Here is a 26257-nt window from a genome sequence, read left to right on the forward strand (position 1 = left end):
CTCCCCCCAGCCCCATATATTCACTTTTTTTGGACTGGGATCTGCCCCAATTAGTGCAATTTCTTGAGGTTCTACTGAACATAAAAAATCACTTAATTTAAAACAAAATAAGAAATAGAATGTCAAAATACAGCAAATGAAAGTAAAAAATAAGTCATCAGGTAAATAAAATACTGTAAATTTCAAATTTAACACCGTTTGTATTGGCGGATGTTCGTAAGACGGGGACCCCCTGTATAGGAGTTGTAATCACAACAAATATACTGTACCATGTTGCATGTCACAGCCAAAGCTGAGGAGGTTGCAGTAAACACTGCTGGCCAGCATATGAGAGCTCCTGAAAACACCATAAGCTCAGTGAGTACCAAGACATTATGAAAGACTGAAGAAATATTAATTTCCCAAACCTTTATTTTATTAGTTCATATGCTCCTAGTGAATGAAAACCCCAAGCAGCTAAAAATGTTCATATGCCACATTTTTATCATAAACAATATTTTCTCGATTTAATGAACTAATTCTAGCCACCACTTTCCATTAAATTGAAATTTTCACTAAATAAAACTTTCCGTTATTTTTGCTCGGTTTTGCGAAATAGTTTACCAAATCGAGCGTGACTCCATTAAATTCCATGCCAATTGCGTTGCTTGGCACATGGGGCTTGTTTACATCCGCTTAGTCTGTGTCCTGCCACCACTGCGTGTGTTGTTCATTGCTCCCTCTCGGTCAACTAACTACCGTGCTGAGACATCAAACCAAAAGTCTCTCAGAAGTCTCCGAAAGGAAGTGGTGTGGGGGAGAAAGTTAAAAGAGCGTGGCTATCAATTGGAAAAAAGTTTGGAAATAAAAGACAAAACTGAAAACAAACACCAAACCCCCTAGTTTAAGGTAAGCTATGAATAATGTTTCTGTGTACATATCATGTGTCTGAGGTTTCTCAGTAGATGTGAGCATATAAACAGAATTAATCTCGATTCAGTGAACTAGATCACTAATTCGAGCGAAAAATAACGGAAAAAATTCATTCTGCTAAATCAAGAGTTCGTTATATAATTGTCCATTAAATTGAGAGTATACTGTACTGTACTATACAGTGTACGAATCAAACATAGTACCTGAAGCTTGAAGATTCATATTATGAAATCCAATTAATTCTGAAACGTGTGTTGCTCTGCAGTGCTTCCTGGTCTTCCATATCTGGCATATCTCTACATTTAATGGACAGTTTGTCAGCGACAATGTATTTAAGTTTCTTCACCAGCAACCTGATATCCTTAAATGTAACCTCATAGAACTGTAGACTCAAGCGCCAGCACCCATCACTGTCAAGTATTTAATATTTTAATACTTGTGATGAACTACTATTTCAGTTTTAGGCCAATATTTCTTAACCTAAGATCAAAACATTGGGAATTCTAAAAAAAGTTCTTCACATTTCTAAAGTATGAAGTAATAATTACTTGTATTTTGAAAACAACCAACATGTACAATTATGGTGATACAAGTGAATTATAGGTGATTTTACTGTAATAGTTATTAAATCTTAAGCTAAATAATTTCTCCAGCATCATATTACTATAGTAAAATACTGTACAGGTATATCCAAAATAAAAACCATGTTTACAGTACAATGACCATACTCACTGTGAATCACAGTGCATTCTTTCTATTCTATAGTTGGGTATCATAATTATGATACCCAAAATTTAGGAACCAAAATGCTTGTGTAAATTGGATAATTATGGTACATGAAGTGGATACTATCATAACCTGTGTCCAAGAATGGCATGCAATAAACCAAAGTATTTGGTCTCAGTTTGGTTATACAGTATCATTAAATTCTGCATAAAATTGTACACTAACTTATTTCATTATTTTCTAACACTAAATGTATACAATAGAGTATTAAGTTTACAAATAAGCTTCAATGTGTCATCATTCTCCAATAATCACAGCATACTACTACTTTGCTATCACTCGGAATCAATTATGATGATCATCCAGCCATGATACAATGATACGAGTTATTTAGAATGTCACCTTCATTGGTGACCTCTGAGGTGACTTGAGAGGCCACTACGGGACCGACAGGGCTGTCCAAAGATGTTGCACATGTGGAGGACTACATCTAGTGTGAGAGGGGTGGAGGTAGCATCTTCCTGACTCTTGTCTGCCTCGGTATGCAGTTGGGCTAACTTGAAAGTATTGGCACCTTCTTATGTGGTGCTCCTCCAAGCGTTACGGCGAGGAGTAATCATCTCCCAGATGAGGGAGTCAATTTATCACTGTCAGTTTTGTCTCAAGACTATCCTTATACCTATTCAGTTGCCCACCAGCATTACGTTTACTATTCATTAGATGACTGTAATTACCTGCTTTAGCAGTCTACTGTTGTCCATGTGGGTAACATAGCCAATCCAATGTAGTTGTTCATGGATAATGGTAGCCTTGATTCTCCTATAGTTGGTGTCAGCGAGAATACTGGCATTTGTTCTCTTGTCTGCCCAACGAACTTGGAGGATGGAACATAGACTGCATTGGTGAAAGTTTTCAAGTGCCTCCGGTATGTGACCCATGTCTCGCTGTCATACAACAGGGTGGGTAGGACCACTGATCGATATACGTGAAGCTTTGTAGATAATTTCAGCTCCCTGCAGATGAAGACACAGGTACAGAATCAGCAAAAGGCTTGAGATGCATATCTGATCTGATGTTGAATCTCTTCACAGAGGTCTGTGGTGGTGGACAGGTGGGTGTCAAGATACTGAAAGTAGGTAACATTAGAGAGAGTAGTAACATTAACCTATAGTTGAACCAGGGGCAAGCAGAAAGAGAATCAGAGTCTTCCGTACATTCACTCAACGCCGAAGTGTGCATACGCATCTGAGTAGGTTTTCAGGATCTCCTGTTGGTCATGTTCAGTGTGAGCGATGAGGGTAAGGTTCATCTGCATGCTAAAGTTCAGTGATGGAAGCAACTGACACCTTTGTTCCTGCATGGTACTGGATGTCCACATCGCCAGCTAAATTGGCACTGGCATGAGTAAGAAAGGCAGCCAACTTAGCTAAGAAAATGGAAGAGAGTTGGTGCCAGTTCACATCCTTGTTTTACCCCTGTTTGAATGGGAAAGATCTCAAGACTGGGTGCCATTGTGCAGGACACTACTGTTCATGCCATCATGGAGTTGCCTCACAATGGCAATGAATTTTGGTGGGCAGCCAAAACGACTGAGGGGTGCGCCAGTCGTAGGCCATGTACAGGTCACAACGCTGTTCTCTGCACTTTTCCTGTATCTGGCAAGCAGCGAAGATGGTGCCACGTGATGGTCTAAAGTAGGGGTCCGTCCGCAACCTTTATACACTAGTCGGCCACCTCATGGTGCAAGAACAGTAAGTCCTCGTTTAACGTTGCCCCCGACATCATTGTTTCGTTATAACGTCACTACTCTTTAGATGCCCATGATTCGGACAACGTCCCGCCGATTTGGTATAACGTTGTCACGGACTACTTTGTACGGAGCATCACCCTCTCTCATCTTGGCGCGCTACCCTCTCTCGCGGAGCTTCACAGCGTCCCTAGTCTTTGTTAGGCTTCCACAGCGTTCATGCGTTTTAAATGTTTTTCCTCTAAATACTGTACTATACTGTAACCATTCTAAATGGCTTCCAAGAACCTATCAGTGCTAGTGTTGTGAAGAAGCAACGCAAGACCATTAGCCTGGCTACGAAAATGGAGGTTTTAAACTGGCCATCAGTGAGTACAATACAAAATGATTTAGTTTATTTATCTTTTTGGATGTATAACATATACTATTTTCTATAAAAATTCCATTGAATTTATGAATATGTAATGTATTTTATGGGGCAAAGGGAGGCTGGGGAATGTAATTCCCGTATTTTATCTATTTCGTATGGAAAAAATTGGTTCTGTTAACGTCGCGGTTTTCAGGAACGGAACTACGACATTAAGCGAGGACTTACTGTAATAAGCGATTGGCCGCAGGTGTACTAAGCCAACATAAGTCAGCACTGTGTTCCACAGTAATCAGCAATTGGCCGCAGGTGCACTAAGCCAACATAAGTCAGCACTGTGTTCCACAGTAATCGGCGATTGGCTGCAGGTGCACTAAGCCAACATAAGTCAGCACTGTGTTCCACAGTAATCAGCAATTGGCCGCAGGTGCACTAAGCCAACATAAGTCAGCACTGTGTTCCACAGTAATCAGCAATTGGCTGCAGGTGCACTAAGCCAACATAAGTCAGCACTGTGTTCCACAGTAATCAGCAATTGGCCGCAGGTGCACTAAGACAACATAAGTCAGCACTGTGTTCCACAGAACTAAATGTAATATCAGAACTGCAGGAATATATATTTTATTGTCAGAAATTTTTTATAAACAACACCGATATTTAAGACTAAACATAGCTTTCATTTTCACCATATACATGTGCTGCATTAAAATAATAGCACAAGTCTCTAATCTAGTTAAATATTCTGTAACAAAAGCAGGGAAACATAGCTTTTAGCAATACAAAATATGGTAATATGAAACTGTCTTCAAGCAGTACAAAATTTAGATGTCACTCAGCAGGCCACAAACATACCCCTTTCCAGCCGCATGCAGCCGGAAAAATGGGGGTTGCGGACCACTGGTCTAAAGCACATTGAGATTCTGGGAGGAAGTTTTCCAACTCAGGAAGAAGTCTGTTTAGGTGGACTTGGGCGATAATCTTGCCAGCTATGGACAGCAGCGAGATCCCACTGTAGTTGCCAGTCTGACCAGTCTCCCTTGTTCTTATAAATATTGATGATGGAGGTGTCTTTAAGATCTTGGGGGATTTCCTCCTCCTCCCATATATTCTCCAGGAGAGAGAGTGGCCTCGGCTAGGATTCCATCAATCCCTGTGGCTTTGTTATTTTGCCTCTGCTTGATGGTAGTAGCTACCTCATCCTGGGATGGAAGACAGCTGAGGTGGGTCAGCTTTTGGTGCCAAGGTACCTGCTGGGTAGTCAGGACATCCACATTGGTGTTTAGGTTGAGCAAAACTGACAGATGCCTTCTTTGTTTTTAATAAGGGAGTAACCGTCGGATGAGCGGAGAGGGACTGCGCCATGAGTAATTGGGCAGTACATTGTTATAGTGAAATTTCAAGCATCTTGTGTTGATCTGCAAATTTTTGCATTGCACATGCTTTATTTTTCCACCATTCATTCTTTAGATTGCGAAATTCACGCTGAGCCATCGCCTTCTTTCTCATGAAAGGTATCAGCTTTTGTCCAAGATTGACAGTTGTTCTGCCAGTCAGTGAAAGCAGCACATTTACCATTGATGAGTACATTGATTTCTTGGTTATTTTCATCAAACTAATCCTGGTGTTTTCTTTTGATCTGGCCGAGGGTCTTGCAGATTTTTATGATGACAGCATCGAGGATACCCCATACGGCACATGGATTTAGGTTATTTGTTGTTGAGTTGTTTTATCAGCCCATTGTCGAGTTGTTGGGTTCTTTATCAGCCCATTGTCAAGTTATTCTCTGAAAGCATGTGCTACCGCTTGATCCTCCAGTCGCTTGACATTAAAACTTCTTCTCAAAGACTGTTGCCTTTGCTGTTTTGGGGTGACGTGAAAGGAGGGTTTGGCACTGACGTGCTGGTGATCTGTGTCACAGTGGTCTGAGCCACACATGGCTCAGGTGATAAGAACGTCTCGTCGATCTCTTTCTCTGACAACGATGTAGTCAATGAGATACCAATGTTTGGTTTGCTGGTGTTGCCAAGAACCCTTAAACTTGTCAGCCTGCCTGAACAAAGTGTTGGTGATAGTGAGGTTATGTTCATCACACTTGCTGAGGAGGAGTAGGCCATTGGGATTGCACTTGCCCACTCCATTTTTCCTTATGGTTCCCTGCCATAAGTCAGCATCTCTGCCAACTCTGGCATTGAAGTCACCTAGGAGCACAACCTTATCTTCTCCAGGGATAGAAGTTAGCACTCTGTCAAGGTCAGCATAAAAGGCCTCCTTGGTGTCGTCCTCTGCATTCAGTGTTGGGGCGTATGCACTGATGAAGAAGGCATGACGAGAGTGATTCAGTGGGACTTGGAAGGACAAGAGGCGCTGGTTGACCCCAACATGCATTTCAGTTACCCTATGTAGAATGGATTGGCAAATGGCAAAACCAACTCCATAAATGCGGTTTCTCTCCACAGCAGCCTTACCCTTCCAAAAGAACATAAAGCTGGACCAATGTCTCACAGTGACCCCAACCTCCCTTGCAAATTTCTGACATGCTGTAGCCAGCCAAGCACAAACCAATAAGCTGCCCATGACTTGCCAATGTATGTTCTTTAGCATTCCTCCTGGGCTGGATGTGGGGCAGTGCCCAAACACTGTTGCCACTATCACCTCGCGTTGATTTTCACAACTCTTTTAAACATATAACAGGGTGGACTAGTCGCACTAGTCCTCCTACCTTACCCGGGTCCGCCACCCTAACTCTCCCCACCCTCTTGTGACCTGTCGTGTAGAAAGGCATTGAACTCTCGGATATGGTAGTAGGAGGGGTGGATGTTTACTTTTGACCGTGACTGTATGTACAGGTATTCTTAAATTTCATATTAAAAATTTTCAATTCTCTCCTAAAATATATTATTTTGTATATACTATTAGGTTTTCAGTTGACAGTATACTATACTGTACACTTTGGGGTAGTTAATGTAGTGGCTGGCCTCTTGGACATAGTGGCGATGGTTGATGCACGTGGTAGAAGGAGATAATGTCACACAATATGTCCGTTCACTAGAGCGTCAGTGCGAGAACTGAGGGTGTGGGAGGGTGGCGGGCAGCCTTGTAGCGTGCCCAGACAGGCGTCTGGCAGAAACATTAGGCGCGAAACTTAAAATAGTGTGTATTTCCATATGATGTGCCAGATTGACTCGTGTAAATAGGAAAGATTCGCTTTAAATTGATACAGTGTCGTTAATCGTGGGTGTCGCTTTAAATCAATTTGCTTTAAATCGACGTTCTACTGCATAGCAACTAAGGAGAAGACAGTGAGCTGGTTGACCATGTATGAAGATAAGGTTGTTAGGATTGACAGCAGACAGTCTTCAATCTGATGCAAACTGACTGAATGCATTGGTGAGTACAGTACATAACTTACAGTATTTAATTTTCACACCACTTTATGTGGAATAAATTACAGTAGTTATGACACTACAGTTTGGACTTGTAGTAAAAATGGAGTTGGTATTAAAATGCATTTTGCTACAACAATACTGCAGTGTTAATTCCATAGTTTAGGTTAAGTTAAAGCACAAACTTGCCTATACCAAACTACAGTTTCCCATATATAACAAATAATGTAAATGTAAATAAAGTTACGTTAAACATTCATGTAAAAATTGGATTTTAGTTACAACCCTGCCAAAACAAAACAACAATAATATTCCATACATAACAAATAATGCAAATAATGTAAATAAAGTGATGTTAAACAATACAGAATAATGAAAGTAATGTAAAAAAAAGAGGGAGGGGGAGGATTTTATTTGTTGACATTATGATGAATATATTGGGATCCCGTTGATACGGGCATTTGTAACTCAGGGACATTTAAATGTCCTACTACACTTAACACCATTTGCAAAGCATACTATGAGACATACCTGGTACCAACTGTTTGATTAATCTTTAATCCTAACAGTAAAGGGTAGTGACAAATACTGTAACATGCAACAAAAATGCATTGCCAATAATATATTGACAAATAAATAACTGAATATACTGTATACTATACCTGTCAACCATTTTCTTTAGAACTTCCAAAACCCAGGGCATCCTCTCATTAGTTAAGTCAACCAGGTTGACTTCCAGGTTTCCACTGTAGTTTAGATAAGGCACATCAGCTGGATTGCATTCTGGAGGCAACTTGAGGGTCACACGGAGAGTTCTTACACATTTGGGCATGTCACACAGGGATTGAAGAGCCTCTAAAGTTGTAACAGTGACACAAATATTCTTAAGCTCATTACAGCCTGAAAAATTATGTTGCTCTTGTAGGCTGCCTTCAAAGTGCTCCAGAATAGACCAAGACATCACCGAGTCCAAGAATATGTCAGAGGTTTGGTCACGGGAAAAGAGATAGAGCTTCACACGATACTTCCTATGTTCACCAACACCTTGCATTTCCTCAAGGAAGAATGGTATTTTGTGAGGGTTCCTGCTAATTTTAATTTGAAGACTTCTTAAGAAAACTCGTGTGCATTTCAGCAGTTTCAGGCCTGATACAACATTTGTGTCATCAAGGATCCAATTTTCCTTTTGTAACTTTTCCTTGGTAATGATTCTCTTAACCTCAGGATGGTTCACAGTATCATAGCTTGTTTTATCCTGGCGTCTTATTATCGGATGACTCTCAGCAACGATGTTCCACCAGAAGTTAAAATCCGTGTTCTTAACCTCAGCCTTGTCAATTAGGTCAATTAACTCTCTTTCATTTCTCTGTAGAATTTCCTGACTGGCCATGTGACCTGTTAAATACTTTATAACTTCCTGATAATTTTTCCAACATTTGTGTAAGTTTGCTATGTCTCTTAAACTCCTGTTCTCCTTTTGATTTTTGTTGTTAAGAGAGTTGGTCAAAAATGCTGCAGCAAGATATTCCATCTGGGTTTTGTGTAAGAATTCATATATGGGCTTTCCTCTTTCAGACTTCTTATCCTTAGACATTAATACTTGATTTCCCTTGTCAGATTTCTTGAAGTTGTTATCCTCAGACATAAGAAAAGCTGAAAGAAAATCTTTTGGATCTACTTTCTTTTGTGCACATACTTCAGATATGTCATTAAGAATATTATCTTCCAGAATATATAATTCTTTCTCAAGCATATTTCAAGCATGCTCTCCTAAAGTAAGCATCAACTTTTTTAGAACTGCAAACATATCATTGTAAGGTCTCCTGTATCTGACACAGAGGCGCTGAGCTAACCTCTCCTGACAAAGTGTAAAAAGTTCTTCATAAAGACGTGTCGCTGTGGTAACTGTATTCACAATTTCTGAATTGTTTAACCAAAGGATGATTAAGAGAGCAGTGGTAAGTGGAAGCCTCAGGTGTGTGTCTAACACTCTTCCTGGTCCATCAATGTACTCTGAGAAATTTTTGTATTTATTCTCCTCTTTATACAATTTAAATACATTCTTAGAAAATTCCTTAAGTCTAATATCATCAAACCCACAAACTTTAATTGAAAGATAATCAATATCAGCATTTCTTGCTAGCTTTGTGGAACCACACATATGCACAGATCGAGTTGTGATGATCATGCGCTTGTCACCAAAGTCTCTAAAAATTTCTGTCAATAGATCTGAGATGTTTTTTTCTTCACAACCATCAATTATGAACAAAATATCCAGTTCTTGAAGCAACGGAATAATATCTTCCTTTTTTAACTTCTTACATGTTTCAGGCATTAAGTATTCACACAAATAATGTAAGACACTTTTTGAGCAAAATTTTCGGGCTTCCACATGAATAATGAGGTCAAAGCTACAAAGATTGTCAACTTCACTGCCTCCCTCCTGCCACTGATGGAGGAGGTACTGACACAGTGAGGTTTTACCAGACCCAGCTTGACCACAAAGGAATAGTGCTGCTGGAACCTTTTTTTCCCCTTTCACTGTCTTTGTCTCTGTAAGAAGATGTTTCATATTGATTTCACCCTTACTGTCCACAATTTCCAATGGGGTAAAAATCTTGTCTATTTTAAATTCTTTAAAGTGAGTATCTTCCTCCATCAAAATTATGAAAGGATTGAGAATTTTCAAGTTACTATAATAACCTTGTAGCTCAGCTTTACCACCATTTATCATTATAAACCTCTTATCATTCTCAAATACTGTTTTGTCATCTGTAGTTGCTGTGGCACCTACTTGGAACTTTGCACTAAAGATCTCATCAAGAATTTTCTCCACACTGGTAATATTGTCTTCAAAACTGTCTTGCACAACCGTGCCAACACCTTCGTAAATCTTTCGAATGGTAGCTTTGAGTTCTGCAGCAAAACTCTCCAGACTTTCCTCAAATTTTCCATACTTGTGGTTAATTTTGTTTCGTAATAGTCGCAGTGTATCAACTTGTAACTGACAATCCAATTTTTTGTAGAGAGAACTACACACAGTTTTCATCAAAAAATATGCAAAAGAGATGTCAAATTCTTTTATCATGATGTCACAACCCAGAAGGGACTCATTTACAGATTTAGGAATTGTAATGCCTGTCTGTTTGCAGTGATCTCCTACAGGTATTGTTCCTTTTGTTGACTTCAGTTTTCTAGCATACATAGCCTTAGCTACTTCACACATTGTTCTCTGTCCTGCCACATGAACACACTTGTATACTAAGTTGAAGAGCAGGTCTTGTTTAGAGAAGCTGTCAGGCATCTCTGAGGCTTTTGTCTTGATAGCTGGGAGGCTCAAAAGCATTAGGACACTGAGCAAGAAGGCTGCCAGAGGTGCAGCCTCCATTTCCCAGAGGGAACCATCCATTTTGTCAAGTTGATGTTTTATCTCACTGGAGTTTTCACACAATCTGCATAATAAACTGATATATTAATATCAATATTGTACTGTACAGTACATAGTGCTGTATTTCAATTAAAAAGAAGCAATTTCGAAAATTTTATATAAAAGTACATTAAAACTCCCATAACTTGGCATTTGATAAGTCGACCCGGCACCAGATAATTGTTACATTTTGAGTAATCGGCAAATTGGCACTAAGTCGACAGGAGCTGAATTACGCATGAAAACTGAGCAAGCCGACCCACGCTTGGCAGCCCTTGTCACTCCTTTGAGCATTAGTTTATGTGCACCTCTCATCATGGGTAGACATTCTGTAAAGTGCCTGTAAAGTGTTACTGTATAGATAGTATTAAGTATTATGTATAAAATGTACAGTACATAAAGTAATGATAAGTTTGTCAGGTCAATTTTCTCTATTGTACAGTGCCTGTGAAGTAATACAGTACAAGTACTGTACAATATTGTATAGAGTACAGATTATCTGTCTCTTAAAAGCTCATAAAAAATTTGCCACCCTTGCTGTTGGTAAGTAGCCTAATACACTTGTTTTTATTTCATTATATATTGTACTGTATATGGCTCAATACAGTACTGTACCAATAAACTTGCAAATTTTATTACTTACCATGGTCTCAGCTCCATACATGCCAAGTTATGGGTTTTTTCCTGTACAGTACAGTACAGGTATTTCACAATTTATGAAAGGATTCTGTTCCTGAAAAACCTCGTTAATAAATTGTTCATAAATCGAAGCTCAGTTTCCTATAGAACCCCACTCCCACTTAACATCTCAAAATGTTACAAAATTTGTTTTAGTTAACATTTTGGTGTATATACTAAATAATGATTTTAAGCCAATTATTAAGTGAAATGCTATACATGGAGTATAGTACAACAGTAATAATTCTACTGTATATACTGTACTTGTATGTACGAGGAACCGGACAACATTGGAAACAAACAAAATAATACAAAATGAAAAGCCAACATCTAAAAGAATTATTTTAGCCAAGGAATATACAGTACAAGGTACTGTATTGTCTACATCCCTGACAAGTTATTGCATCACACTAAATTCAAGCAGCTTGGTGTAGATGATGCAAACAATGCATTCATAGATGCTTGAGTTATGGTGACACTGGCTCAAATATCAGGCTGGATGTGCTCTGTATTCTTTGTTTAATATTGATCTTATCTTGCTTTCACATTGCCCTCAAACAAACACAAAAGTGACAGAACTGAGTTGAACAGTGTACTGTATTTGGGTTTTTCTGTGATGAATAAAATCATCTGACATTAGCCAAATAAAATTTTAATAGTGGTTCCCATTGTGAAGGGATTAAAAAGCAGTGCCTTAAACCACAGGAGAAAAAAAAAAAGGCAGCCTCTAGGCCATTATTTGATGCTACATTCATGGGTTACTGGCATTCTCCACACCTCCAAACATTTCTTTGCTGCAAATTCCACACTTTCTCTTACAACTCTACACCTTTATAGTACTGAACACCCAGTAGTTAGCATAAAAGTAGCTTAACGCCATTAAAAAAAAGAAGCAACAAAATCGTATCTAAAACTGCGCTAGCTAGAGTAAAAATTGATACTTCACAACAAATAAACATATGAACATATTATACAGTATATACAGCTCCTCCCCGACTTACGACTACTTGCACTTACGACCTGCCTCAGTCGTACCAAAATTTTGTCAAATTACATATTTTCGAGTCCCAAAGTCAGGACACAGACAAATTTTTTTTTTGTAATTCACTTTAAAATATATATACATTAATACCCCGCTTTAAGCGGTTTTTTTTATGTGTTTCTACATTTATGCGGTACCCTGCCAGAACCGGAATTCCCACTTTACGCAGTGCATCTACTCATATACGCGGGTGAAGTATAATTTTTGTATTTAGCTCATAAAATTCATACAAATTACCCGGCCAGAATATAATTTACATTGCTGGAATTCTTACAATTTGATAATCATTTTGAATATAAGCATCATAGATTTTGCATTAGACATACAAATTTTAGATCTAATGCAAGTATTTTCTTTACTCAAAGCAAATAGGTATGTTATCTTTTGTGCAAAATATATGACATGTCCAGTATTACCCCGCTTTACACAGTTTCACTTTCCGCGATTTCTCATTTATGCGGTACCTTGCCAGAACTGGAATTTCACTTTCCGCAATGCATCTACTCATATACCTCATATACGCGCTGAAGTATAATTTTTATTTTTTTTTTATTTAGCTCATAAAATTCATACAAATTACCCGGCCAGAATATAATTTACATTGCTGGAATTCTTACAATATGATGATCATTTTGAATATAAACATCATGGATTTTGCATTAGACATACAAATTTTAGATCTAATGTAATAATTTGGTTTACACAAAGCAAATATGTTATCTTTTGTGCAAAATATATGAAGTTTACACTCGAAATATTCCCTGACCTGCAAGGAATCCAGAAATGTCAATTATATTATCCTAACTTTAGTCTGAGGTATTATTTATTACTAAACGTTAAAATCTAGTGTTTTCACCCAATCATTTCTTAGAGAGGTAGGGGCCAGTGAGCTGGGAAGAGGAAGGGGGTGGGGGGGGGGAATTGAGTCCATTATTTGAATGGACATTAACCTGGTGACTGTAGTTCTCTTAAATACTAATTGTGTGAGCATACCATCATAAAATTTAGATGTTATTTTTACTACAACATAGATATTGTGTCGGAAAAAGTGGAGTTTGGGGGTCGAGCCAGTCTCTATTGGAATTAATCCCATATGTTCTGTTGTTCACTTTACGCGGTTTTCACTTTCCGCGGTACCCTGTGGGTTCAATTGACCGCGTAAATCGGGGTACTACTGTATATGGTACCTCGTGTTTCATACCAGCTGGATTCGGTAAAATGCTACTGACACCACATACGCAGCATGTGCAGTTCCCAATGAGGTTCACGGCGCCATCAGCTCGATGAACACGCTTTGTGTGAAATATAACAGAGCCTAGGACTGCTTTTAGTGTCCTTGTGGGTTGGTCAGTAGCGTTCCCTAGTCCCACCCAGTAGGTCGAGGGTTCGAATCCTGGCTGGTGAGGTCGTTAATTATATGCAAGTAAATCACTGTAGTTGCGCGTGATCCAGGTATATGCTGATAACCACAAGGAAAGAAGAAAACACGAAGTTCCCAAGCGCTTTCGTGTAATTCACATCTTCAGGGATGAGATCTGTACTCACCCCTGAAGATGTGAATGCCAGTTATCGCTGCTTCTCTGAACCCTCCACCCCTTTTCTGGAACCCGCATACCATCTATTGTCACAGTCTACCTACCTTTGAGCAACGCCATCTAGGGAGCCCAGAAGACCACATTATGACTTCGTCTTAATTTACCACTCGGTTCCTCCCTATCTCCTGGTTGTTCATCCCTTTCTCAGTCTTCTTTGTGGCTCCAATTCAGGGAGGCACTTGGCTCTGGGGAAGTGATACAGGATCATCTATCCTCTAAACCTACGTGCAGTGACTACCTACGTCTTCTATAATACTCAGCCCTTACTCGTCAGCCATCTCAGCTCCTCACTTAAGTACTTATATGTTGTAATGCTCCCCCCACGTCCACTTGCTTCAAGATTGTTTTATGTTTATTAATATGTATAGACTGTTAATGTTTAGGTTAGGATTTGGTTAAGGGTAATTTATAAGCTGAATATTTTGTTAAAGGGAATTTATAATTACTTTCTATATATATACAACGGCTTCATCCTTTGTCTACCTTTTATAGTCCGATTGTCTTTGTTTTTTTTATTTGTTACCTGTTGGGATCTGGGTAGGCGGTATAACTATATTCCTAAATCCCCAACTTCGTAACAAATGGCGGCCGTGACAGGACCGACCTTAAGTACCATATTCCTTCCTCCTTGTTACTCAGTGTTAGTATTCCTCAGTCACTTCTGTTCTCCAATTGCTTCTACGGTAGTTTAAAGTTCCCTTCATATGTGTGTGCATATATTGTGGTATTGCTCATTATAGTAAGGTGACAGACGGCAGGATATTAGGTTCCAAGTGTCATAAGGCTTACCTGTTGTGCATTGGCAGTTGTGTAATGGGAGTCTTGCTCGAGTGTTGGGAGAATCCGGATCTGTTTAATGCAGTACCCTCACTCCAGAGTAGGTTGTTCCATAGTCACTAGTTCTACGGTGAAGTGATATCTTGGGACGCCACGCTCTACCAGGACCCCATAATTATAAAGCCTCAATTATTGTTCTTCTCATTATCTCATTCAGGGGTCCGTCCTTCCATTTATCAGGGTTGTTTAATCCGGATCTTTATATTAATGCCGTATCGCCCTTCCTCTTTCAAGTATATCAGGGTTATCCGGATCTTTATATTTGTCACGTATCCGCCCTACCTCTTTCAGAGTCTCTTATCATATCTAAGATCTTCTCAGAAGAACAATAATCATAAGTGTAATTTCCTAGGTATAACTTGGTTGGTTTCGGGACTTTTCTGGTTATCCACTGCGTGATATTTTCTGGTTATCACTTATCTTATCTTTTGGACCATTAGTTAATTTATCCTATTTTTCTTAACAATGGCCACCTCAGGTTTTTTTGATCTTCAGGATTTTATTGAAAATCCTTCCGTGGCCTAGAATGCGTGTTATGTCCTGAAGAATGGAAAGAAATGGCAACTATTATAATATCCCATTTTCACAGCAACAGCTAAGGAAATGTTAAAAAAATCATGTGATTGAAGTGCTGCTGGTTCAACAAAGTTTTAAAAAAGAATCCGCTGTTATTGATTAACGCCCATGTCCAGGAAACTTCCAACCACTATCACCACCCCTCCTCACTCAGGGATTGCCTCAGGTCTGGCTAGCCCTCAGAAGAAAGCATAACAGATAGACGCCTTAGAACTAGAGCGAGCTAGGTTAGGTTCAAATCAAAAATAAGAAAGAACTAGAGTTGGAACAGACCAAGTTGGAGCAAAGGGTTGGAGCATGAGGAAGGTCGGGTGTGACCAGTTGGAGCATGAGGAAATGATGGAGCGGGCCAAGTTGGTGGAGGGGTTAGACCTGAAAGAACTACAGGTAAGAGGAGATAGAAGTCACCTTAACATCGGGAGTTCAGATCAAAAGAAATTGGCATTAAGAGAAGCGGCTGCTTTTAACCCTGCTACTGCTTCTTCCCTTGTTCGGGTTTGATGAATCCGATATGGACCCGGGTCATTTAGGACTTTTGAAATAGCGGGAAGAATGGTGGCCAAAGGACCAGTGGTGTCAGTGTTAGTTCTAGAATTATGGTAAGGCTCGTAGAGTTTATAACTGTTTAGACCAGACTGATGACTATGATAGCGTAAAGAATATACTCACTTCTTATGCTATCACGTAGATGGATACCGGCAAGAAGTTTAAATGAAACTAACCAAACCATTTCCCACACCTTTGTTGAGTTTGCTCAAGAGAAAAGCTTGAGTTTTTAAGAAGTGGTTAGAGGCTACAGAGAAGCCTCCACATTTCAGGTTGTGTTAAATTTGGTAGTCCTGGAGGGAGTGGAAGAGCAAGATACCATTTCACATCTTGAAGCATGTGGAGGAGGCGTGGAGAAGTTAATTTAGGAGGCGTGCTGCTGAGCTGGCGTCTCGTGCAGCTTTGTTGAACTGGAGTCTTCTGGGCAGTAGAGGCGTGGTACTTCCCGACATGTTAGGTCCTCCTCTGATGATAACCTTGGGAGCGTGGAGTGGTGGGTCAGGTTTACCTACTCCCCGATGCAACCAAAAGCACTTGTTCTTACTGTAAAGCCCAGGCCATCACACAGTCCAGGAGTGCCGCTTACCCAAAGTGTCGAATTGCTAAAAGTAGTTCCCTGGATCCCCAGAAATCCAAACCAATAGCAAACACACCAATGTGGAAAGGCCCCCATCAGGATCTCTTTCTTAATTTCTCCTGGGGAAAATTTCCTAATCATGGAGGGGTCTCGTTCTTTCCCTATTCGTATACTACGTGATACGGGGCGCCAGCACAATGATCTCAGCCCTCCTGTTTAACGTCATTCCTGATATATCTACCGCATTACTAATGAGAGTGTTGTTCCTATTCGGATCTCTCATCCCATTCTTCCTATCCTTTAGCTAAAGTGCACCTCAATGTCCCTTGATTGCTGGGGGAAGTGCAAATAGCCATAAGGAAAGACCCAATGCCTGTGTGCGGCATTCATTTTATTATTGGGTAATGACTTGGTAGGAGATCTAGTGGTTCCCTAACGCAAGAACCAATGACTCTCCCTTACTTCTCAAAACCACCTCGACCTTAAAAACTATTCCTCATCTTTTTCCCATCTTGTGCTGTCACCCGGTCTGGGGAGTGTGCGAAATGGAGCCTCTTAGATCTAAAACCACCTCCTAATAATATCTTCTTACCCACAGAGATCTGTACAATAAGACAATTAGTAAGGATGAGCTCGTTAAAAGCCCAACAATCTAGATCCATCTTTGACTAAACTTCATCATGCAGCAGTTGAGGTAAAGATTTTAACACCCTTCCGTGTTTATTATTATCATGAAGGGTTTTGATGAGGCCTATAGGCCCCCTGAGCTGCCCATCTAGACCGTAGGGTCTGAAATACATCAAGTGGTAATTCCCACCTCAGTCAGACCAGCATTAATTGCCCTTGCCCATGATGGTATTTCAGGACATTTGGGAATCCTGTGAAAACATATAAAAAGCTCCTCCAACACTATTATTGGCCTGGACTTAGGAAGGATGTGTCAAAATACCTAAAATCTTGTCATATTTGTCAAAATGGTAGGGAAAACAAATGAAGGTATACCAGCAGCTCTATTAGCCCATCAGTATTTTACACCATTTGAAAAGATTGTTGTAGTTGTGGGCCCGTACCAAGACCCCAAGAAGGAAATCAATTCCTGCTCACGATTATGGATACCAGTACACGTTATCCTGAGGCTTTTCCCTTAAAAGCATCAATTCAAGCGTAATCAAACATCTTTGCACCTTTTCACTTCAGTGCTGGGCATTCCTAAAGAGATCCAATCCGATCAGGGCACCAATTTTGAGCAATACTTTCAAACGGGTGATGAAAGACCTCAGTGTGGACCATTGTACATCTTGACACCACCCACAATCCCAAAATTTGCTTGGAGCGGTTCATCAAACTTTCAAATCAATGCTCAAAAAATACTGTATAGAACACCAAGGAATGGGATGAAAGCATGAGCTTGTTACTCTTTGCCATCAGGGAATGTCCCCAGTCATTAGGTTTCTCCCGTTAGAATTCTTTATGGGAGACAAATAGGGACCCCACCAAAATAGTAAAGGAGCAGTGGTTTGACACTCCATCTATTAAGCCATAACAGTTTCCCAATACATTGACACTTTAAGGGACAAATTAACTGAGGTCGAACCATTGCTCAGTCAAACTTAAAGTCCAAGAAAAAATGGTAAAGTCCCAACCTAAAATTAGTTAAAAGATCATTTTTCTCCAGGTGACAAGTGTTACTCTTTCTACCCATTCAGACTCTCCCCTTAAAAGCAAGTTTACTGGTCCTATATAGTTTACTGTAATAAACTATCTCCTCTCAACTATATAATTCGCCACTCCTGATGTAGAAAGATTCACAACTTGTTCGCAGTAATCTCTATGAAACTTTTGCCATTCCAGGCGGTCAGAGGCATCCAGGGCTGCTATAGAATTAGCCTGTGTGTCTGATTTTGTGTCAGGGGCCGGGCAGGAGACGATGGGCATGGACCTGTTGGAGAATTTAGACTTCCCTCTACCTAAAAGCCCTGCTAACCTGATGCACTCCAACAACTTGGATGAGTATTTTTCTGTTCTGAATCCATCTCAACAAAAGATACTAGTTATTATCAACTGTTTCCTAAAGTCCGTCAGACCTCAGGTTTTTTGCAATATACTTAAACATGATATTAAGCTAATCCTAGATGATGTACCTTCATTGGGCAATCAGCCTACTCGACTAAATCCACAAAAAAGAATTATGAAAAAGGAGGTGGAATTTTTTGTTAAAAAACATAACTTAGCTGAGCCTAGTACCTCCCCTACAAGCTTCACCTTGCCTTCATTCCAAAACCACGATGGCACTTTTCGTTTCTGTACCGATTACTAAGTAAAAGTGAACCAGATCTGTCTCCAGACTCCCTACCTTTACCTTTGATTGAAGATATAATAGACAGCATAGGCTGTACCAAATTTATCAGTGTTGGACTTGTGAAGGATATTCCATCCAAGTGGGACTCACGGATAGGGCCAAAATAATCTAGAAGCATTTATAACTCCATTTGGTCTTTTCAATATTTGGTTATGGCGTTTTGGCTTTTCTAATGTCGGCCACGTCCCAGAGGGGCCATCAGCACCTAATTCACAGGACCTAGGTGGGACGTTAAGCCTACCTGGATGACCTGGTGGTGGTGTGGACAACCAGGACAGACATCTGGGCGCGTTTGGAGATACTGTTTGCACGACTACGAGACTGGATTCACCATAAACCTGGCTAAATCTGCTTTTTGGCCGGGCCTCATTGACTTACCTGGGACATATCGTTGGGCATGGTTATGGTGAGACCCAGGGCATAAGCGTTCACAGCTTCTCTTGTCCTTCCCCACTCCAAGGACGAGGAAAGAGGGCACCATGCTGCTTCCTTAGGATGTGCGGCTACTACCGTCAGTTCTGCATGCTCTCCATGCTTGGGCCCCTCACAGACCTTACCAGTTCCTGCGGGTCCCACCCATCCTGGAACCAGGGTGCGACCCAGTCTTTCCACACGCCTCAGGTTCCCATGCCGGAATCGAACCCGGCCTCCTGGGAAAGCCAGGTATCCTGTCACGGTCGCCATTTGTTACGAAGTTGGGGATTTAGAATATAGTTATACGCCTACCCAGATCCCAACAGGTAACAACAAAAAAAAAAACAAAGACAATCGGACTATAAAAGGGTAGACAAAGGATGCGAAGCCAAGTATATAATAGAGTACCATAAATCCAATAAAATATTCAGCTTATAAACCCTTAACCAAACTTAACCTAAACATTAACAGTATATACATATTAATAAACATAAAACAATCTTGAAGCAAGTGGACGTGGGGAGTTAATACAACATATAAGTACTTAAGTGAGGAGCTGAGATGGCTGACGAGTAAGGCTGAGTATTATAGAAGACGGTAGGTAGTCACTGCACGAGGTTTAGAGGATAGATGATCCTGTGGTCACTTCCCAGAGCCAAGTGCCTCTCCTCGAATTGGAGCTGACAAAGAAGACTGAGGAGGTGACGCAACAACCAGGATAGGAGAAGGAAACCGAGGGTAACTAAGACGGAGTCATACTCGTGGTCTCGTCCCTAGATGGCTTGCTCGTGGTGCTGTAGGTAGATCAGGACAATAGATGGCTCTGAAAAGGGTGAGGTTGTAACAATATATATATATATATATATATATATATATATATACATATATATATATACATATATATATATATACATATATATATATATATATATATATATATATATATATATACATATACATATATATATATATATATATATTTATATATATATATATATATATATATATATATATTTATATATATATATATATATATATATATAATATGTATATATATATATATATATTATATGTATATATATATATATATATATATATATATATATATATATATATATATATATATATATATATATATATATATATATATATATATATATATATATATATATATATATATATATATATATATATATATATATATGTATGTATGTATGTATGTACAGGTTGTACCTCTCTAGTCCGGCAACCTTGGGACCTGACCAGTGCCGGACCATGGAAATTTCCGGACCATGGAAATTTCCGGACCATGGAAATTCACCCTTTTCCTGGATAGATAGTGACTTGTGCTTATGCTTGGAAGCACTAGCACCACTTTCTCTGTTTCATGGTCTCTTTGAAGACATATTGAAGGGTTAAATGTCATACAGTACCTTCTCAAATTTTGCGAGTTTTTAATTCGCCATTTTTTATTTGAACACAAAAAAAAACAAAAAAAATTAAAATTTTGACGGCGGAAACTTGAATTTCGACGTGTTTGAATGGCCCACCAACGTTCAGACAATGTGCACAATCATGTAAAAAGCGTCATTTCTCTTATGTACAAAAGATTCATTATTGTTTATTACTGAATGTCTTTTTGATTGAATTAATGTTTATGTGTGTAAAATGGGCAATACAATTCATTAATAATACGTAGAATATTAAAACACACAAGGAAATGAGACAGCATTTTTTTCGTTGATTACAAAACCAGTGACTGATTGGTTCTACATATAAAACTGAAGAAAATAAGACCCTGATTGTAGCTGTAGTAAAATTAATGTAAAAAAAATTAATATGCTTGTTTGAAGTAATGTTATTTAATGTAATAAATGGAACAATATAAGTAGCTAACCATTAATGGTAAAGAAAAAAAGTGAGTGTGCGTATGTAAGTGCGCACATGTGAAAACATATCGTCATTTCTCTACATAAGAATATGAAAGCAACACTTATTTACTGCTCATATATATTGAAGGGTTAAATGTTGTACTCTGTATAGACAAGCAGAGAGAGACAGAGCAGCCGAACTGCTGGATGTAAACAAACCGTAATCTCCCAAGGCTTTGGTGTTGTTTTTTTTTTAAGGGGATTAGCCCACCCTGGCATAGGTCACTGACCCACATTGGAGCCTGAGGGGCAAAAATTTAATACTCCTGTAATAATAATAAAAATGCAGATAAGTAAAAAAATAAAAAAATAATAAAAAAAAGCTGCCTATCTACCTATTGGACAAACTAAAACCGTGCCGAACCACGGGAGTTTCCGGACCACAGAATGCCGGACTAGAGAGGTACAGGGACCTATACAGTAGGTATGTAGTGCTTTCAATAATGTAGATACCAACCCAACACTAGCTGCAGCAAACAAGACCACTGGAACCATTATGGAACCATTATTTATCTGGATAAAGTTTTACTTTCACACTTTTACTTTTACTTTTATCCTCTTCGCCACTGATCGGCTAGTTAGCCACTTGGACGGTTGGTCACGTCTCTGTTACACACTGTTGGCTACTGAATGAATAATTTTGGTGACAATGTAAGAACAATTTCTGTAATCTAAAGAATAGATTGTTTGAATTATTATTTTCCCTTTTTTTAACTGTAAATGTTTACAAAGACATTGAGTGTATATAACATTAGCTAGGCAACATTTATTGTTACCTACACTGTATAACTAATATAAAATACTATATGGTCATGCTGCTTATACCTTATTTTTCCACCCAACCCTAATCAATGGTGTTGTGACCTACTTCTTGTTGTGGCACACTTTTATATTAATCGTGTTGCTCATATGTCAGCTATAATAATGGTTGTCCCTCGTGTAATGAGGATGGGCCAGCCAAAGGGCCACCTAAGCATGAATTTGTTTAAGGTGGAGAAGCTGTCGCCAACACAACAACCACACCCTAAGTTAACAAGCTGCATGACCCAGTGTCAAGGAATAGTCCGAGAAGACCGAACAACTCGCCAACTGCACTGGTTAACCATTACCCCGGAATACAATCCGCAAATCGATTAACATCCAGGTCCCCAATTACTGCTGGGTAGACAGAGGCATATGGCATAAAGAAACTTGCCTACCAGTATAGTTTCACCCTGCCCAGGGATCGAACCCAGGTCCCCCCCGCTTGCGAGGCGAGCATGCTGACCATTACACCACAGGTCGGCAATACTCCCATCATGTCATCCATTGTAGGGCTCAAGCCAAGGTTACGTGTATAAGCCATTATCACGGAGGGTGGTAAAACATTCTCTTATGAACTACATTATTCCTCTCATTCATGTTTTGTTTTCTGGCTACCATTCTGAGGGACAATACAGCTTAGAGGATTCTAATACAGTACTGTATTATCGTTGTGCACCCCAGCCACCAAGACACACACACTCCATTATGTCAAGATAATGATGTAACTTATTATGTCAAGTAATGTAAAACTTGATTATGTAAATTGTTTCGTGAATTTATTAAACAAACAGTTTCATCCTTTTCCAGTTATTATTGAGAAATGGAAGTATCAGAGCTTGATTGTTGAACTGGTTGGGTGCTTATTTGTGTGTGTGGGAGGGGTGGAGCGATGGCTGGACAGCGGACCCAACATCCAGTAAAGGTAGGAACAGACTTTGCACCCTTCAACTTGACTGTATCAAGAACTTTCGTCTAGGACTGTACATTCGACCAAGTAGTGCCCTTAGCGATGTCTATACACTTCGATAGCTAATATCAAGGACTTCACAGCCAATGCATTATTTGTTGATTTTTATATTCTTACTATATTTTCATCAATGAGATCTCATATAATAATCATTTTCATGGAAATTGCTTCATTTTGTATACAATTAGACGAATAAGCGCACCCTACTTTGTCAGGCGCACATTACTTTGTGAAGCAGCGGTACACAACCATTCATCTCCTATCGATGCCAGTCGCCAGAGAATGTTTATAAGCTACACAGACACGGTGGCTGCTCTCATTTTCACAAATTAACACCATATACTAAGTTCTTCTTGTTTAATATGTCGGGGAGTCCGAAGAGTTGAGCCTCACGGCTAGGAAGTTAGGTAAGGTTGGGTAGGTTTCCTTGGTTAGGTTGGTGAAGTTTTCTAATAATGCTTCTGCCTCTTGTTTTTCTTATCAACTAAGGTTAGGTTACGTTTAATTTAGAAATAACCACTTTTTAACACATTTTCCATATCTATGACAATGTCTGCTATAAAACTGTGAAATTACTGCATTTGATTTTTTTTTCTATGAAAATTTGGCAGCTGTGAAGTCATACATAATTACTGCTTCAATTAGGTTTATAGTATAAGCTAGGCAGTTGCAGGTGTTCTAATCTCTCTAGGTAGCTTAGGTTCCGTAGAGCAGGAACCAGTCTGGTTGCCCGCTTTTGGACATTTTCAATCAATTGACAGTCCCTAGCATATGTGAGGGGTCAGATGGGGGTGAGAGTACTCCAATCAATAGTTTAGACAATTCTAAAACACTTTTTTCAATGATATTTCCCTCGCAAATGAGCCAAAAAATACCAAACCTAACCTCCTAACCAAACTTCTTGGCATATATAAGTCGTGTGCGAGGGAAACGTCATAGAAGAAAAGTGTCTTAGAATTGTCTAAAATATTGACTGCATAGATAAAATTCTTAAGATTCCATGGTTTTATGAAAGTAATACACCCAGTGTAATACTGTACCTATATCTGAAATTGTCAGTCAAAATGGGTTAGATTTATTGTAAGTCTTCTGTTTTACATCGGTCTTTCTTTCACAGTTATTAATATGTATTCTGAAATGTTTAGACAATTCTAAGACATTTTTCTTTTATGATATTTCCACCGGAAATTATGGATAAGCGAGATATTAATTGTTCAATATTATTAGATTTGGTCAGTCAAAAGTATCTCCATGATTTGTTTACATCTCACCTGACCTGACCTGACCTGACCTGACCTAACTCTCACTGTGTTTTTACATAACCAGACTCTCACCATGTGAGGAAATCACTATTCTTTCTTACCTTATTTTGGTTTAGAATCTTTACTGAGGTCGGGGGAACACCATGAGATTTAAAAAATGCTGTTGCTTGTTCGTTTTTTTTTAGCACGCAATTAACTCCATATAATGGAGGTGACACCCATCATAGACTTCCATGGTTGGAATTTAATTTGAATTTCGATGAGGATTAGCAACCCGTACTAATCTCAGAATCCAAGACGAACAAAAACCAGGCCAATAAGGTAAGAAATAAGTGATTCCATCATATGGTGAGAATCAGTTAGGTTAGGTTAGGTCAAGTTTTTGTTTTTCTCGTGTTTTTTGTGTATTTTTGTAACCACTTAGCCATACTTTTTGTCGGAAAACGCCCCACCCAAAAACATCCGGCCAATTTCCGACGGAAATGAAGGTCATAACCGATCTAAACAAACATAAATACACTAGAAAAACATATTTTTTACTTTCTAACAGAGTTGTGTGCACTTATGCAAATTTACCACACTTTTTCCATAGCATTTCCGTTTCAAAAAAATTACCATTATTTGTTTAAAGTGGGCAGGACTTTGAAGTAGAGGGAAAATGTGGAATAAAAAAAAATCTTACGTTTCTTAACCTTTTAAAGGTCCCCAAACTATAAATTGCTTACCATCTCAGGGGGCACTACTCAGTTGAGTGTCCTTACTTGGAGCTGGCGGACGCTCGCCCCACAAGGGGTCACAGCTCAAGATTGAAGAAGCCGCAAGTCCGGAAAACCGTGAGGGCAAACTTTTTCGGAGTGAGGGTTGTAAACTCTTGGAACAATCTACCAGAAAGTGTTGTGACGGCACCGAGTGTGAGCTCTTTCAAGAGAAGACTTGACCAACACTGGAGCGGGTTCAGGTACATTCAGGAGCCGGTGCATGCCCAGTATTTGCCAACAGTGCGTGACAGAGACGTGACCGATCGCCCGGGCGGCTAGCGAGCCGACCTTTTGGTGAAGAATATAAAGGAAAAGAGTCGTGACCGATCGCCCAAGCGGCTAACAAGCCGATCAGTGGCGAAGAGGATAAAAGTAAAAAGTAAAATAATTATGTTTTCGGTATTTAGGTGATGGTGTATTAGGTTTTATGTTCTGGTGTTTTCGGTGTTCAGATGAGGAGGGATCCATTAAATCTAAAGTAAGTCTTAACATTTTTACAAGTTAGGAAACATTAGGTAAGGTTTTCTAAGGTTTGTTTGGTGTTATTTTGAGTATTTTTCCCCACATTTTCCCTCTCTTTTAAAGCCCTACCCACTTTGAACAAATAATATCGTTGGTTAAAATACTCGAAAAATATCAATATAAAACCAACTACACCTTACCTGTCATGAGCAGTTGTCAATGGCACTCATTACTCAGGGAGCAAATATGTTTGATCGTCCGTGAAGTCTCGAAAATTCATAAGTATAATTATGAGTACAGTACAATACGTATCGACATGTCAGCTGAGGCAGCCACTCGGCCTGTGCTCCTGTACCAAACACTCAAGCGCTGCTTGGCTGCTATTTTACTGCGCCTTCGCACCAGTGCATGACACATGAGTTCCAATAACAGCATATAACTTGGAGTTGTGACGGTAAAATTTTTACGATGATTTTTTTTTATTGTAAACTATAAGCTTTATTAACAATTACTTCATGATAACTGAGAGGTAAAACATAATCTTAATGGACTATTTAAACATACCAAAATCATCAGCAGAATAAAACTTGCATTGTATGTTACACCACGCTTCAACGCGACGTCATGAATTTACTTGGCATTAAGGGCCTGGCGGTCCTCGCTCCCGCCGGCGAGCATGGCGACCCACAAGCTGGTCCTCCTGTGAGCATCCTCACCAACCAGCTCTCTCTACATCACGCTTGTAACCATGCTGCCTTCCCAGCACCAAGCTGCATTGTACATCCAATACAACATGTATATAGAGAGAACATTGTGAGTTTCCTTTCTCCATCCCATCCTGAGTGTGGACACAAACATCTCATACCCCACAGTACCGCCTGGGAAAA

At 39.4% G+C, this 26257-nt stretch overlaps 1 protein-coding gene across 1 annotated transcript; it reads right to left on the reverse strand.

Moving 5' to 3' along the window:
* Positions 1–180: 180 nt before the first annotated feature.
* LOC121867527 lies at positions 181–25805 on the reverse strand. The gene is given in 4 exon segments (XM_042367513.1): positions 181–337; positions 1116–1322; positions 7798–10587; positions 25571–25805. Coding segments are annotated over 2 exon segments (2934 nt in total). The 5' UTR covers positions 10545–10587; positions 25571–25805; the 3' UTR covers positions 181–337; positions 1116–1135.
* Between the last annotated feature and the right edge of the window lie 452 nt (positions 25806–26257).

The sequence above is a fragment of the Homarus americanus genome, unplaced genomic scaffold (genome assembly GCF_018991925.1).
Source record: "Homarus americanus isolate GMGI-L3 unplaced genomic scaffold, GMGI_Hamer_2.0 scaffold23598, whole genome shotgun sequence".
In the NCBI taxonomy this organism is placed as follows: domain Eukaryota; kingdom Metazoa; phylum Arthropoda; class Malacostraca; order Decapoda; family Nephropidae; genus Homarus; species Homarus americanus.